General features: G+C 36.0%; 1 protein-coding gene across 1 annotated transcript; it reads right to left on the bottom strand.

Annotated features, from left to right (window-relative positions):
- Window positions 1–6,884: 6,884 nt before the first annotated feature.
- LOC145622841 (serpin-Z2A-like) lies at window positions 6,885–10,234 on the bottom strand. Its single transcript, XM_081676450.1, has 3 exons — window positions 9,701–10,234; window positions 8,753–9,549; window positions 6,885–7,275 (listed from the first exon to the last, which is right to left on the bottom strand). Exons 1-3 carry the CDS (start codon window positions 10,232–10,234, stop codon window positions 6,885–6,887), a joined length of 1,722 nt encoding a protein of 573 aa, XP_081532576.1.
- Window positions 10,235–14,572: the final 4,338 nt, after the last annotated feature.

Consider the following 14,572-nt stretch of genomic DNA (forward strand, 5'->3'; position numbering starts at 1 on the left):
ATTTATGTAATACTCGCTTTTTTCATTAAATTTTAATATTGCGGGCAGCAGTGACTCACGTGTATGACACATGATTTTCTCAACGCTTTTCTATGTCGAGACAAACCTTCGACCCGTAAAAGCGTCAAGAAAAAGTGGAACCAAAAATTGTACACGGACGGCGTACGTCGATGCAAAAGCTTCTAAAATATGCGGGTTTTATAAAAGTGACATTAAAAAGGAAACTGAACAAAAAGCCTAATAGTCGCCAACAATTGACTAAAAATATTCAAAGGAGTATTTTAATCAACGAAGACAAATAGGTAGGTAGCATTAAAAATAAAACAAAAACTTTTGGAGAAAATATAAAAAAGAAGAACCGAAGAACATCACTGCTGGATTTATAAAATCACAAGAAGTCTCTCTCAAGAAGAAAAAAAATTGAAAGCCTTGAATTTCCCGAGTCCAACCCCCCAATTAACGGAGCTTCGGCCCCTTTGACCTTATCTTCCTTACTTTCTCACACCTATTCCTCTCCTTCGATACCCTTACCTTCCCCTTGTCGTTCCTCCCAAGCCATTAGAATTAAATCTTCAACATGGCATCCTACAAAACAAACCCTCCCACCCTAACACGAAAGAACAACATAGACCCGAATGCACTAAGGAAGGCTCTCCTTAGAAGCTCTATATATTCACTTTACCTTTATCACATCTCGAAAATATAGGGAAGGAACCTCTAACCCCAACCCAACCCCCACTAAACCCGAAAATTACTCCGACAATCCTTTCTCCTTCTCTACCACTAGTCAACTAACCCAAAAAATTTTGTCATCTTCTCTTTACCTTGATTAATGATTGGGGATGTGAACAAGGATCTTAATCAAACTAGAAAAATGGGAGGCAGACCGATTGCCAATAGTAAAGGAAAAATTTAGGGACTAATATGGCAGGGCTTATTGAAATTAGCAATCCTAAGCTTTTATTTCTATATCAAAACTCAGCTTTCTTATGCCTTTCTGACCACAGCAAAAGGTTTCAAGTACTATTGGGGGTGAGGAATGAAGTTGGAAGGATTTGGGGGTAACAGAGAGGGTAAAGGGAATGAAAAAAGTGTCTAACAAACAACGACAAAAAGAATCGGGTTAGTTAATTCCCATTTTTTTTTTATGAATACCCCCAATCACACGACCCCTTAATAATTTTCTATTTGCTCAGATAAGGAAATATCATTTTGAGTAAATTGCTATTTTCCCTAATGAAATTACTCAAGCTATAGTATTAAAGACTTTCACGTCCCTTATAATTTTGAAAATAACATAATAATCCAACCATTACTTAGGGTCTGTTCTCTTTAATTTAGTTTCAGTCAATTCAGTTCAGCTTCAATAAGTTAAGTTCAGTTCAATTCATTTCTTATCTTAATTTTTTTCTCTCATAAAATATTCAGTTCAGCTCCAATAAGTTCATTTCAGTTCAGCTCAGTTCAGTTGAGTTCAGCTCCAATAAGTTCATTTCATTTCAGCTCAGTTCCAATTGGTCTTGGTGATGATGACCAGTGCATTGAAGGTGATTTTCGGCTTGGTATTGTCTGGAACTTTACTTCTTCGGTAATAATGAACTTGTAATTTGGTGAAATTATACTAAAGTATGTCAATTTCAGGAAGGAATTAGTCTGGCCAGAATTAGACCAGTTGCTTCAGGAATCGGGATGAGGATGACGAAGTTGGAGGAAGTGGCAAATAACCAAACAAAGAATTCACCAAATACGACTACAAGGGCTCACAGTGAAGAAGGAACTGAACAACCTTTATAACGGGCATAATGATGGTTGTGAATTTGCCTAAAAATTCATGTCGTTCATGCCACTTTGTTTTTCGACGAATATTGTAATATTACAGCCTTTTTATGAAAAAAAAAATGTAAGTTTATATATATGTTTAAGTGTTTATATATCAATTTAAGTGAAAAAATGCAAAAAATATATATTTTTTTTGCCATTATTGGCACCGATTTTGAATAGGTGCCGGTGCGAATAACCCCTTTAAAAAAGCGGGAAGTGTTATAACCGGTGGCAAAAATATATTGCCACCGATTTTGAACCGGTGGCTTTTTATTCAAGTTTTTCCACCCCCCCCCCAAAGGCCCAGCGGTTCAAAACCGGTGGCATAAGGGGGGTTTTGAACCGGTGGGTATTTTCTACTATTGACATTATTAACTGAGAATAAAGATTTACTCTTGTTAAAAGCAAAATAAATAAATAAAGGTTCGCCAAATAATAATGTTTAATTGTAATCTAGTAGTAATTCCGCATGCGTTGCGAGCGGTTTCTCAAGTTATTGGTAATGTTTGTAAAATGTTAGGTCGTGATTGTTTATTTTGTTTGTTATGATTAAGAGATCATGTTAGATATAATTTTCGGTTGTGGTATGTATGATATACATAAAAGGTTACAATTTTTTACTATAGAAATATGTGGGTTATTTGTACTAATGTGTCACATAATACTATTAGTACTAGTAGTATTAATAGTATTATGTGAATGTTCAACGTGAAAGTGATTGTAAGGCCGATCATGTTTTTCCTTCATTTATGTAAAGCTTATAGTGACACATTTTAGTTGATTTTGGTGAGGATTTATAAAGCACATTACATAAGACATGTCAAATAACTTTGCTAAAAAATCAGAGATCCTAAAAAGGGAGACAAAGAGCCCTCAATCTTCATAGGAACAACCAAATGATTAAACCTTAAGGAAGTGTGTACTAAGTGATCAAAGGAGAGAGTAAGCAACACCATAAATGAAAGGTAGAGCGGAATAATGAAAAATGGGGGAAAAGAGGTATTCAAACTAAATTAACAATTACAATATACATGAATGATGATTAAAGATACTAATGGACAAACATTGGAACTCGTGCTGGTGGGTGTAGCTCCACAAAGGCTAATGGTAATACAAATTCTGGTGGATAGGGAACTGGTAAAGCAATGTGAAAGGTAATTCCATCTGTTTTAGGGCGTAAAAGGGAAAAATCTCGCAAGTATCTGCTTCGAAACATTCAAACAATAGTGACGAACTAAATATGAGGCCACGAGGGAACACTTAAATCTTCATTTAAGCTTCCCATCTTTCCTTGTTGATCTCTACACATAAAGCAAGAATCATCCAAAAAAATTGTCACAAAACAGCAAAATAGAAGCAAATAAGCAAAAACCCACATCATAAATCCGGGGGAAAAACTCCAAAATAGGCACTAACATTCGGACACGAATATATCAACAAAAATATGATAAGATTCACCCTTTCTCTCATTAATCTGTTCTTCCCGAGCAAATAACTCTTATTACCTTCAATTCTCAATTTAATAACATCAATTTCCTGCAAGCTAATGATTAGCAACTTCTGCTTACCCCAACTAAGAAAACATTCATGAGTTGTCATTTGTAACAGAAAAAAACAAAGAGAGCATACAAAGCATAGACTAAGCAATGAGATGAAAAGGATAGCCCAGAGTTACTTATTCAGCCCCTAAAAGTCAATCATATTATAAACATGCACCCACACAATTCAATCAAAATTTAAGTAGTAAACTGTAGTTAATAGTCTGTATTCTGAAGAGACTTGAACAAAATTCTTGCGCAACAACTCCAAGCTTTGCTCCAGCAATTCACACAGATTATTTTGATAAATCAAGCTCCAGGTGAGCGCACTACAATCAAAGAAGAACAACGGGGGAAAATAAGAAAAAGTCAGTCATGTGGAATCAACATTTGATAATTTGATAAGAAAGCAGAACAAAACTAAAAAGAATAAAGGAAAACATGCACATAGAATAAACCTCGCAATCAATTGATAACTATAGAAGCAATGTACAACTATAAAGTATCAAAAGAATTAAGTTCAAATTAAAATTTCCATCTAAATCACAACCCTAAGCTATAATGGCAAAGTCACATGATATTGTACTGCAAATAAATGAACAATCAAAGAAAACTGAAAAGTAACAAAGTGATTCCACTTATCTAAAAATACACTTAAAACAAATCATGACCTAAGGGATATTAAACAAAGTTGTAGACACAATTACAATCAACTCATTACATAAAAAGAATAATGATAAACCGTAAGTTTAAACCTTAAAATTAAGATTAAAGCAAAGCCTAAAATTGATTTCTTTGTTTGACGAGAAAAAAAAAAGAATCAATTTTAGGCTTTGCTTTAATCTTAATTTTGAGGTTTAAACTTTGGAATATTGATCTTTGGAATATTACCGCAAACCTAACACGTTATAAGACTAACATTTGACAAATAGAAACCATAGCTCAGAGTGGTACAATTAAGGCTTAGTTATCAATGAAAATCACCTTAATTGCAACCTGAAGTCAACAAACAACCTAAGCTAATTCTTACTCAAGTTTAGCCATTGTTATAAGTTTCATATTGGAGACATAATCTGTAGATATATTGTAACTCTTTGCTCTTCATGCATCCTAAAATAAAAAGTAAACAAAACAACCAAACACTCACGCAATAAAGTAGCAGTCTTACTAATCCCAACCTCATAACTCTTCACAATAAAATTCTCTAAATAAGACAACCCATCTTTAGTCAAGCTTTCTAGCTGCAGCCAGTTAGCCAACCCAATCAAACCCGACCTATAGTAGAAGTAATACTGTGACATCAGAATGGGGCGTAAACATCTCCTTGTCTCCTAACTGCAAACTCTAAAAAAAGGGGAAAAAAACGATCAGAAACCATTGATCCTAGTGCTGTCAAATTTCAAACCGAAACCGTTTAACTGCCCGAAACCGACCGATCCAAATGAGAACCGAACCGATTAAAAACCGTTTTTTTAAAACCGAAAACCGACCCGAACCGTATTTTAGTAAACCCGAAATCGAATCGACCCGAATAATGTTAAACCGTATAAGAACTGAACCCGTTAACAAACCGTACCGAATATAAACCGAACTGAAAGAAAACCGAACCGAAAAAGAACCGAACCGTATCTAACCCGAAACCGGTTCCAACCCGAAACCGTTTAAACTGGCAAAAAAACCGCTTACACCGAACCGTTAGCAAACTGCTACCCGTTTGCACCGAACCATTTAAAAACCGAACTGATTGTAAACCGAACTGGTTATAAACCGAACCGCTTCTAAATCGAACCGTTTACAAACTTTTTTATATAATTAAATGGTTTTTTTTTTTTTTTTTTTTGACGGGGATATAATTAAATGGATTAAATATTAGAAATCTTAGAATATTTTTTTTAAAATAGCAAGGCAAATAATTCATTAAGGTCTTAAGGATAATCAGTGTTCACAAACAAGAGCAAAACAAGCAGGCTCAGGCTCTGCCCCAAACTATTAGCAACACTACTGCCTCTAGTCATGTATACATTTGAGGTGATGAAACCAAATGAACAAAAAGCTTGTAATATTAAGTACCAAGGCTTGGCTGAAGGCGTAATAAATAAAATTAATTCACAGAGACTATTAAGCATATGATTACATTGATTCTGTGAGTAATAATGAAATAAAGATGGGAGTGTGCTAGTGACATGAATATACTATTAGGCTATGTTTTAATTCAGATTCAACTATAATTTAGTAAACTTGAAATGGAACCGATATGAATAACGTTAAAGTGGTTAAACAATCAAAGAACCGAACCAGTTATAAACTGAACCGAAAAAGAACCAAACCAGTTAAAAACTGAACCGAAAAAGAACCGAACCAGTTATAAACTGAACCAAAAAAGAACCGAACTGTTTCTAACCCGAAACCGTTTCCAACCCGAAACTGTTTGAATCGGGATAAAAACCGTTTACACCGCACCGTTAACAAACCGCAACCCGTCTGCACCGAACCGTTTACTACCCGGACTGTTTACAACCCGAACCGAATTAAAACCGCTTAAGAATAAACCGAAATCGAATCAAACCGATAACTATTTAAATCGAACCAAAACCGACCCGTGAGACAATTAAACCGATTCCAAACCGACCCGATTAAATACCGAACCGATTTCAAACCGAACCGAAACCGAACTGTCAAACTGTTTTGACAGTGCTAATTGATCCTATTACACCCTAAACCCAAAAAATCTAAATTCTCATTTTAAAAAGGGAAAAAAAATCAATAGGGAAGGATGGAGAAAGGGGAAGAAGGGAGATGAAAGAGATTGAAATTGGGAAAGAAAAGAGATGAGAGAGAACTTACAGAACCATGCAGAGAAGAATTTCAGCAACATAAAGCAGTTTGAATGTAAGAGCTACCTTTCTGCAAAGTTGTGAGCTCTAACTTTAGCACCCAGCACTATGTTATCACTCTCTGCCTATTCTCTGGAACAGAATATACCAACCACAATTACTATTCTCTGGAACAGAATATATCAACCACAATTAATACACTTTTAGATAATTAACTAAGATAACACCTACCTTTACAAATGTAATCAAAGGTACTTTGCTAGTGACATTCGCAGCATTGCTTTCTGATAGAGAATATCCATAGAATATTCTCATCCTAGGTTTAGGATATATTTTGTATAAGATTATCTTTGATATCTGTACATATCTTATAGTTACCTAATATGATTAGAGTGATTTCCCTTTTAACTTTGTCTCATGTGATTTTTCGGGCTAGAGTGCTTCTTCACTCCCCCTCACACGAACCTACTCTTGGCCCAGTGAACTTTAGCCATTTAAGGTCCCATATTGTGGGCCTGGCTCTGATACCATGTTTGATTTTGGGAAAACTCCTTGATTAGAGTGATTTCCATTGATCAATATTTATAGGGTTACAATGAGAAACCTAATCATATTAGGTAACTATAAGATATGTACAGATATCAAAGATAATCTTATACAAAATATATCCTAAACCTAGGATGAGAATATTCTATGGATATTCTCTATCACTTTTTACCCAAATCTGCTCGTGCCCCATTCTTGTAGCCATTTTACAGCCAATTCGGACTGCAGCAACCTCTGCAGCCTCAACAGGGAAGTGTGCAGGGATCCTCTTCGTATCAGCCCACTGTACATTCCCATCTTCATTTCTTGCAATCGCACCCAGACCTCCAGCACTACCAACACCAATATGGGCATCGACATTGATCTTAATAGACCCAGCCTGAGGGTAGTGCCACTTGGAAACAACAGCAGGTTTATGGTAGCTCAAAGGTTTGAAAACCTTGCTCGCATATGAGAAATATTCCTGCACCATTCTTATACAGCCGTCAGCAACCACACGCACATCAGTACGAGTGTTCTCATGCACCCTTCGGTTTCTGCAGAACCAACAGCCCAAGCAATAGTCATTATTCTTCTGAGCACACTTTTGTCAACCCTGTTGTCCATCCAAAGCACTGAAAGCAGCCACTCAGTAAAATTTGTTTGTCTCAGATAGTCTGTAATAATTTCAGACATATCATACTTCACCCAAACATGTTGTACCTCCGGGCAATCAAAGAGGGTGTGGGCAATTGACTCCACCTTAGTCCCACAGCCCCCCAAATTTATCATCCTGAGCAATGTGGCGCCTGAATATTTCTTGCTTGACAGCCATGCTACCTTTACAAGCCTTAACAAGCCTTGATATAACTAGCTAATCGTAAAGTATTTGTTTACCCTGGAATTTCATTAGTTTAGGCAAATACGGAATAACAGCTAAAATAATATTTCCTGCTTCGTATCAATATTTTAGAAAGATAAAATAAAATTTGCAGCTATTAGATAATTAAATATCCAAGAACAACAACAACAACAACAACAACAACAACAACAACAACAACAACAACAACAACAACAACAACAACAACAACAACAACAACAACAACAACAACAACAACAACAACAACAACAACAACAACAACAACAACAACAACAACAACAACAACAACAACAACAACAACAACAACAACAACAACAACAACAACAACAACAATAATAATAATAATAACAATAACAATAACAATAACAATAACAATAACAATAACAATAACAATAACAATAACAATAACAATAACAATAACAATAACAATAACAATAACAATAACAATAACAATAACAATAACAATAACAATAACAATAACAATAACAATAACAATAACAATAACAATAACAATAACAATAACAATAACAATAACAATAACAATAATAAAAGAAGATCTGCTCATTCAATCAGATAAATGGAAATTAAATCTAATATAGTATACTTGATACTATTATACGAACTAGCTAATCATAAAGTATTGATAGTATGTGGTAGATGTAAGGTAATAGACATATATGACTTGACTATTTGTATGCAAGTCTTTTTTTTTGTTGTTGTTGTTGTTGTTGTTGTTGTTGTTGTTGTTGTTGTTGTTGTTGTTGTTTTGGTACTACTACAAGGAGTTTCCCAAGGCTTCATCCCGAGACCTTGGTTAAGGAGCAAGAGGCCCTTAACCACTCATGCTAACATCAGTTGGTTGCATGCAAGTCAATTTAAACAGAGAACTGCACCATTATATAAATGAATCATAAATCAGAATCGAATAGAATAAAACTTCAATGGAAAGAATTAAAATGCTGGCACAAAATTGAATGCTAAATCAGCTATGTATATTGATTGAATGAACCATATGATAGGCAGAACATATATGTATACCTCTAATTGAAATTTGTAAAAATTTGACAAAATTTCCCTTATATATGTACTGTACTTAAGATTTGATTTGATCTGGTCTTACTGTATCAGTTGATCAAGCTAAAAGACTAGTCTACAAATCAGTACTCAGCACAGTACCAACAGAAACAACAGCACCAGAGAAATCATCCTGAATCATGAAAAGAAAGGGATTATCAGCCACAAATTTCTGCTCTGAAGGTGTTGTTGCTGGAAAACGATGTGCAGGGCCATTGAGAGTTGTGTAAGTCACAACAGAAAAAGATGTTCCCCTCGCATTAGTTTCAATTCGAATCTTCTGGGTAACATCTGTGACATACAATAATTTTGAAAGAGGAGAGTCAATAAACCTTATGAGCTCATTCTTGCCTGCCTGAAATGGTAATGTCAAGCCTAAATGTTGCATTTTACTTGACAATGACATCTCACTTTCAATGTTGAAAGTTGGGAATGAAAAATCTGAGATTTCCTTTTTATGTCTATTGACCTTCTTCTGGAAATCTTTTGTGCCCATTTTCATTTCTTCTAAGAATTGTGAGAGGCTTATCTTTCTTCTTCTAACAAGAGATCTCCCATTGGAAAGGTCAGTTTTCTCCGATGGAACATGGATGTAAATTGAGAAGCTTCGAGGATCTTGTTCTGCTATCTTTTTGCCTCCTTTTATTGGCATTCTAAGAACCTCAGAACCCTCAAACTCTCCACAATAATACAGTGAGCGTTGCGCTCCTGAAGGATCCATTAATGTTTCATCTGAATTCTCCAACTCAAAGTGTAATGCATTCGCCAAAATCACAATCGTGTCATTGTAGTACAAGGTTTCTGGCAGAATAGTTTCGATCATCCCTTCAGTTTTTGTCCTGCTCCATGAGTTGACTTCTTCCTTCGCTTCTTCAGCCTTCAAAACACAGGTGCAGTAACATTAATCAGGAATTCAGCATTCCATATGAGTGCAATTCATACATTTACAATATAATTTACTAGAATCAAGTATTAAGATGAGTAAACGTGTGCATTGGAGACTGAAACAAAAAGTTTGGTATGCGTACATTGTACAACAAATCAACACTCTTAACATCAGCATCATGGACATTTTCAAGCAGCTCCTTATATGACTGAATTAGTGGACATTGTTGGTCAACCCAAACGCTGTTACTGAACGAGATACTAGGCCCATCTCCACCCTTGAATGGCCTTACAACATCAAGGAGCTTTATGGAAGACTTGTTCAATTCCTTCTCTTTCAAACAAAACAAATCAACAAATTGATCACGGGTTAGTCCTGTGGATCCTGGAATTAGCATGTTTAAAACAGCACTTGTCGAGACAGGAGAGCAGAAAAGGTTCTCTTGAGGTGTCTTATTTGAGCCATCTAGCAAGATGTGCCTTGCTACATTGAAACTGAAATTTTTTTTGCAGTTCTCGCTCGAATCTTTAGGAGATATGCTAGGCAAGTCGACAGTGAAGTTGCATTTGCTATGTTTGGTGTAATAGCGCTCCTGCTGCTGCCAAACTGAACGCGTAGCAAATGTCCCCTGCAGTATTTGGTAACATGATGAACATCTAGAATCTAGAAAAGCCATAGACAATGCAACAAATTTATGCAACGAGTTTAGAGCCCTGCACATTAGCCATATAGCCAATGCATTCGCCAGCCATTGAAATTAAAGCCATTTCTACCACCATTCATCCATAGAAAAAGATAAGATTAATAATTCTCATGACCGAATTATATGGTTATGTCAAAGACGGCGCCATGGCCTTAGATTACTCCAACTACTCAACTAGTATCATGAAAGGGAAACTGTCTTTTTTTTCTTGTCAATCTAGAAACAAAAGAATTGAAATGGCAAATTGTAACTACAGTACTGGATTAATTTATTGTAAACCACTTATGCTCATTAACCATGAACTTAGAGCTCAGTCAAATATGTTTCTGCTATAATCTGTTATGATCGAATCCATCTACAAAGAATATTATTGGGTATGTGTCATTTGACATTTAAGCATAACTCTTCCACCAGTATATACATATGACTAATCGACTATGTATGTTACTCGAACTCGTATACCCATATTTAACACGGGTATGTGTTCAAGTGTTTGACTCAAGTAATTTTTGAAGATTCTTCTAGATACCCACATAATTTACAGAATCTTAGCTAAAAAAACAACAATTCCAAGTCACATTATGTAATCACTGTTAATTTATTAATACCAAGTTCATCCGAAAGAAGCAACAAATTCCCATAATTCAAGATTGCATATAAAATTCAAGAGGACTCAACAAATACTCTGCTTATCATAATTTCATCATGCATTATAAAACCCAGAAAATTGATCACATTACTAACAATATTCATACTAAAATTACAAGTGCATTAAAAAAATTTATCAAAATTAATGATTCTTATCTATACATTATGAAAGAAATAACGCTCATCAAAGTCTGACCTCGAAACAAGAATGCAACAAATATCATTAGATTATTAAGTAGAAAGAAAGACTTACATAAAACTTGGCATTATAATTATTTCTGAAAATTTCGCTTGAATTTCGGAGAAGAGATAAAAGAGGAGAAGTGCTCAAAACTCTTGCAAAAGATAGAATCATTCTTGAGGAATTTGTTCGAGAAAGTGCTAATTGCTGCATAATTGTGTTGAATTCGCTTAATTATTTTGTGTTTTTTTTTTCCAGTTTGTAAATTAAGTTCTTCAATATTATGCGTCTTTGTTTCAAGGTTTTCTTCTTCCCCAATCCACTTGTGTTCCTATATTTTTTGGTTTTTGCTCTCTCTCCTTCTATTTCGGTGGAAATTTTTTAATTTTTAAATTTCAATTTATCACCAGTTATTAAAATTTAACATCAATTTTTTATTTGGATGTTTTTGGGCCCATTTAGGGCGTGTTTGAAATTTGTTGAATTGAACTGAATTAAACTGAAATTTGCTGATTGAAACTGAATTAAATTTGAATTAAACTAAGATGTAGTGTACAAAAGAACTCGGGGCTTGCCCCTCTTGATCACCAAAAAAAAAAAAAAAAAGTGTATAAAAGAACTAAGCACAACTGAACTAAACTGAAATTTGCTGGATTGAATTAATATAAACTAAAATTAAGCCGTAAAGAACAACGACTAACTTTGTCTTATCTAAGATTAAAACTTTTTAAATCTTACCAGATCTTATTAAAACTTATTTTGTGAGGGAGATATGAGCGATATGATCTTAATAGTAATGTTCAGCTTTTCCGAATTATTCTAAGCATTTATGATTTTTTTTTTCCTTTGCTTGAGGGTTTAACGTTTTATAATTTGATCTAATTTAATTTAATTTTTTTTTGTTGTTTTTATTATTATGACTAGTTTTATGACGCATGCAATGTGTGCATACTTTCCTTTATTTTTATTTTACTATTTTTTGTTTCCTTTCATCCCCTTTTTTTTGCCTTTTTTTTCTTTCTATAATCAAGGTGATGAAGGCAAAATATTACCCTCACTCTGACTTTCTTGATGCTTCCCTTGGACTTAATGGTAGTTATTCGTGGCGTGGCATTTGGGGTTCAAAAGCCCTTGTTAAAGAGGGGTTAATCTGGCGAGTAGGGGACGGTAATACCATTAGGATTTTTGATGATCCTTGGTTGTAGGATGAGGGTGGCAGGTTTGTGCATACTGCAAGAGTAGAGGGCCTAAATCGAGTTAATGATTTAATTGATGAGCAGACTAGAGATTGGAATTATGAATTGATTTCTGCTAATTTTGAGGAGAGGGATATGAAGTGTATACTTGTTGTCCCTTTGTGCTCTCGTGCCTCAAATGACCTGCTTACATGGGCATTCTCTAGAGATGGTTTCTATTCGGTTAAATCTGCCTACTTGCTCGGTAAGTCTTGTGACTTGGATGCTTTTCATCAAGCTTGGGTTGATGTTTGGAGTGTTGGGACAATTCCTAAAGTCAAACACTTTTTGTGGCGTGCCTGTACGAACTCACTGCCTACACGAGCCCTCATGTATAACAGACATATGCTAGACACAAATAGTTGCCCCTGGTGCCCTGACTTGCCAGAAACTTTCCACCATGCCATGTTTGAATGTGCTGCTGTCCGTGATCTTTGGAGAGAGTGTGAATGTTTGGAGCTTGCTGATGTCGATCCCCTGGCAGATTTCAAGGACACTCTTGCGGATTGGAGGAAGAAAGATGTCAAGAAATGCCTTGTGGGAGTTGCCCTTATGTAGTTTATTTGGGCAAGGAGAAATGACAAGGTGTTTAAAAACAAGGAGATTCCTCACTTGGTAATAAGGGATAGAGTGTTCAGCTTGATCAAGGATTGTGATCAATACACACAGCAAATTTATGGCCCTTTACGCAGTTCAAAGAGGAAAAGTTCGAAGACTTGGCGCCCTACCCCACCAGGCTTTGTCAAGTTGAATTGTGATGCATCCTTGAAGGATACGGGCTGGATTGGCACAGGTGTGGTTGCCAGAGACGAGGCTGGCGAGGTGTTATTTGCAGGGGTACGTCGAACTCGTGGTTATTGGTCGCCAGAAATTGCTGAATGCAAAGCTATACACTTCGGCATCAAGCTCGCTCGTCGATATGGTTGCAAGAAGATCGTGGTGGAGTCGGACTGTGAAATGGTTGTGTCTAGGCTCTCGAAGGCTGTTACTTATCTCACTGACCTTGATTCAGTTTTGGATGATGTTTTTTCTAATTGTGCTTTCTTTGATTTTATCACTTGGTCGCATGTTAGGAGGGATGGGAATAGTGTCGCCCATTACCTCGCTAGTTTAGTACCGTTTGGAACGGAACAAGTCTGGGAAAACTTTTGTCCTCCTGTAATTACTCCGTATGTTACTATGGACAAATTGTTCATTAATATTTAATAAAGGTACTAAACGTGGTTTCAAAAAAAAAAATCAAGAAATTCCATGTTAATTTCTTCAAAATGAAAATTCCATGTTAATAAGTCTAAGTAAAATAAGGGGTAAAAATTGTAAATATCCTGGTATAATAAGGGTAATTAGGTAATTTTGAGCTGACTTGGAAAAATGGATGGGAAAATGAATCGTTAGAGAATTTCACAGTGTGTGTAAGCAAAAAGTGGAGAGCCTATTATATACTCTCAGATGCACTCACTAGTAGAAAAATTGAAAAAGGCAACGCTCATTGACCACCGGTTTTTGAAAACCGGTGGCTTAATTAAGTGGCGGGATGAAGCAAAGAATAATTGCCACCGGTTCAACCAAACCCGTGGCAAAAATTGGAAAGGCCACCGGTTTTGAACCGGTGGCAATAACTAATTTTATTAAAAAAAAAAAAAAAATCGCGCCTTTTAGCTTTCTTCCTTCTCTTTCCTGTTTGATTCTACGAAATTTGAAACACTCAGCTCTCTAACTCTCAGTTCACGACTCTCCAACCCTAGCAGCTACCACCACGAATTCCACCTCTGACGCCCAGCCGCCGCTGCACCCTCCACCACCGTTGCGCACCCCCTCCACCACCTGTTCGTGGCCCTCCTCCTAGCAGCAACTGAGCCCTCGCGTCGCCCTCGGAATTGTTTGCTCGGCCCTCCTCCTAGCAGCAACTGAGCCCTCGTGGCGGTTGGGCATGATACCGCGGCGGCCCTCCACCACCTGTTCGCGGCCCTCCACCTCCGACCACCGTCCATCTCTCCTCCCTTTCATCTCCACCTAGGGTTAGTTTTAATTTATTTTGCATTTTGAACAATGTTTAGGCAAATTAAAATTAAGTTTAACTCTAGGCCTGTTTTCTGTGTATGGCTTTTTTAGTTGTTATGATGCAATTCAGTGCATATTGAAGCTATTTTGTGGAAATCAAAGGTTCAACTGTCCTTAATGAATATTTGCACCATGTACATATCTTTTCATTTTTTTCTGTTTTGTTTTTGCACCTTGTTTATGTTA

Source organism: Chenopodium album, chromosome 3, assembly GCF_948465745.1.
Source record: "Chenopodium album chromosome 3, dcCheAlbu1.1, whole genome shotgun sequence".
Taxonomy (NCBI): Eukaryota; Viridiplantae; Streptophyta; class Magnoliopsida; order Caryophyllales; family Amaranthaceae; genus Chenopodium; species Chenopodium album.

What these genes read in the sequence shown, in the direction of transcription:
- LOC145622841 (XM_081676450.1), bottom strand. Translation starts at nt 10,234, where the DNA reads ATGGCTTTTCTAGATTCTAGATGTTCATCATGTTACCAAATACTGCAG. An exon ending in GTGTTGATTTGTTGTACAAT is followed by an intron (nt 9,550 to 9,700) that starts GTACGCATACCA and finishes TGTGTTTTGAAG; the next exon opens with GCTGAAGAAGCGAAGGAAGA. An exon ending in ACTGTGCTGAGTACTGATTT is followed by an intron (nt 7,276 to 8,752) that starts GTAGACTAGTCT and finishes TTGGTTCTGCAG; the next exon opens with AAACCGAAGGGTGCATGAGA.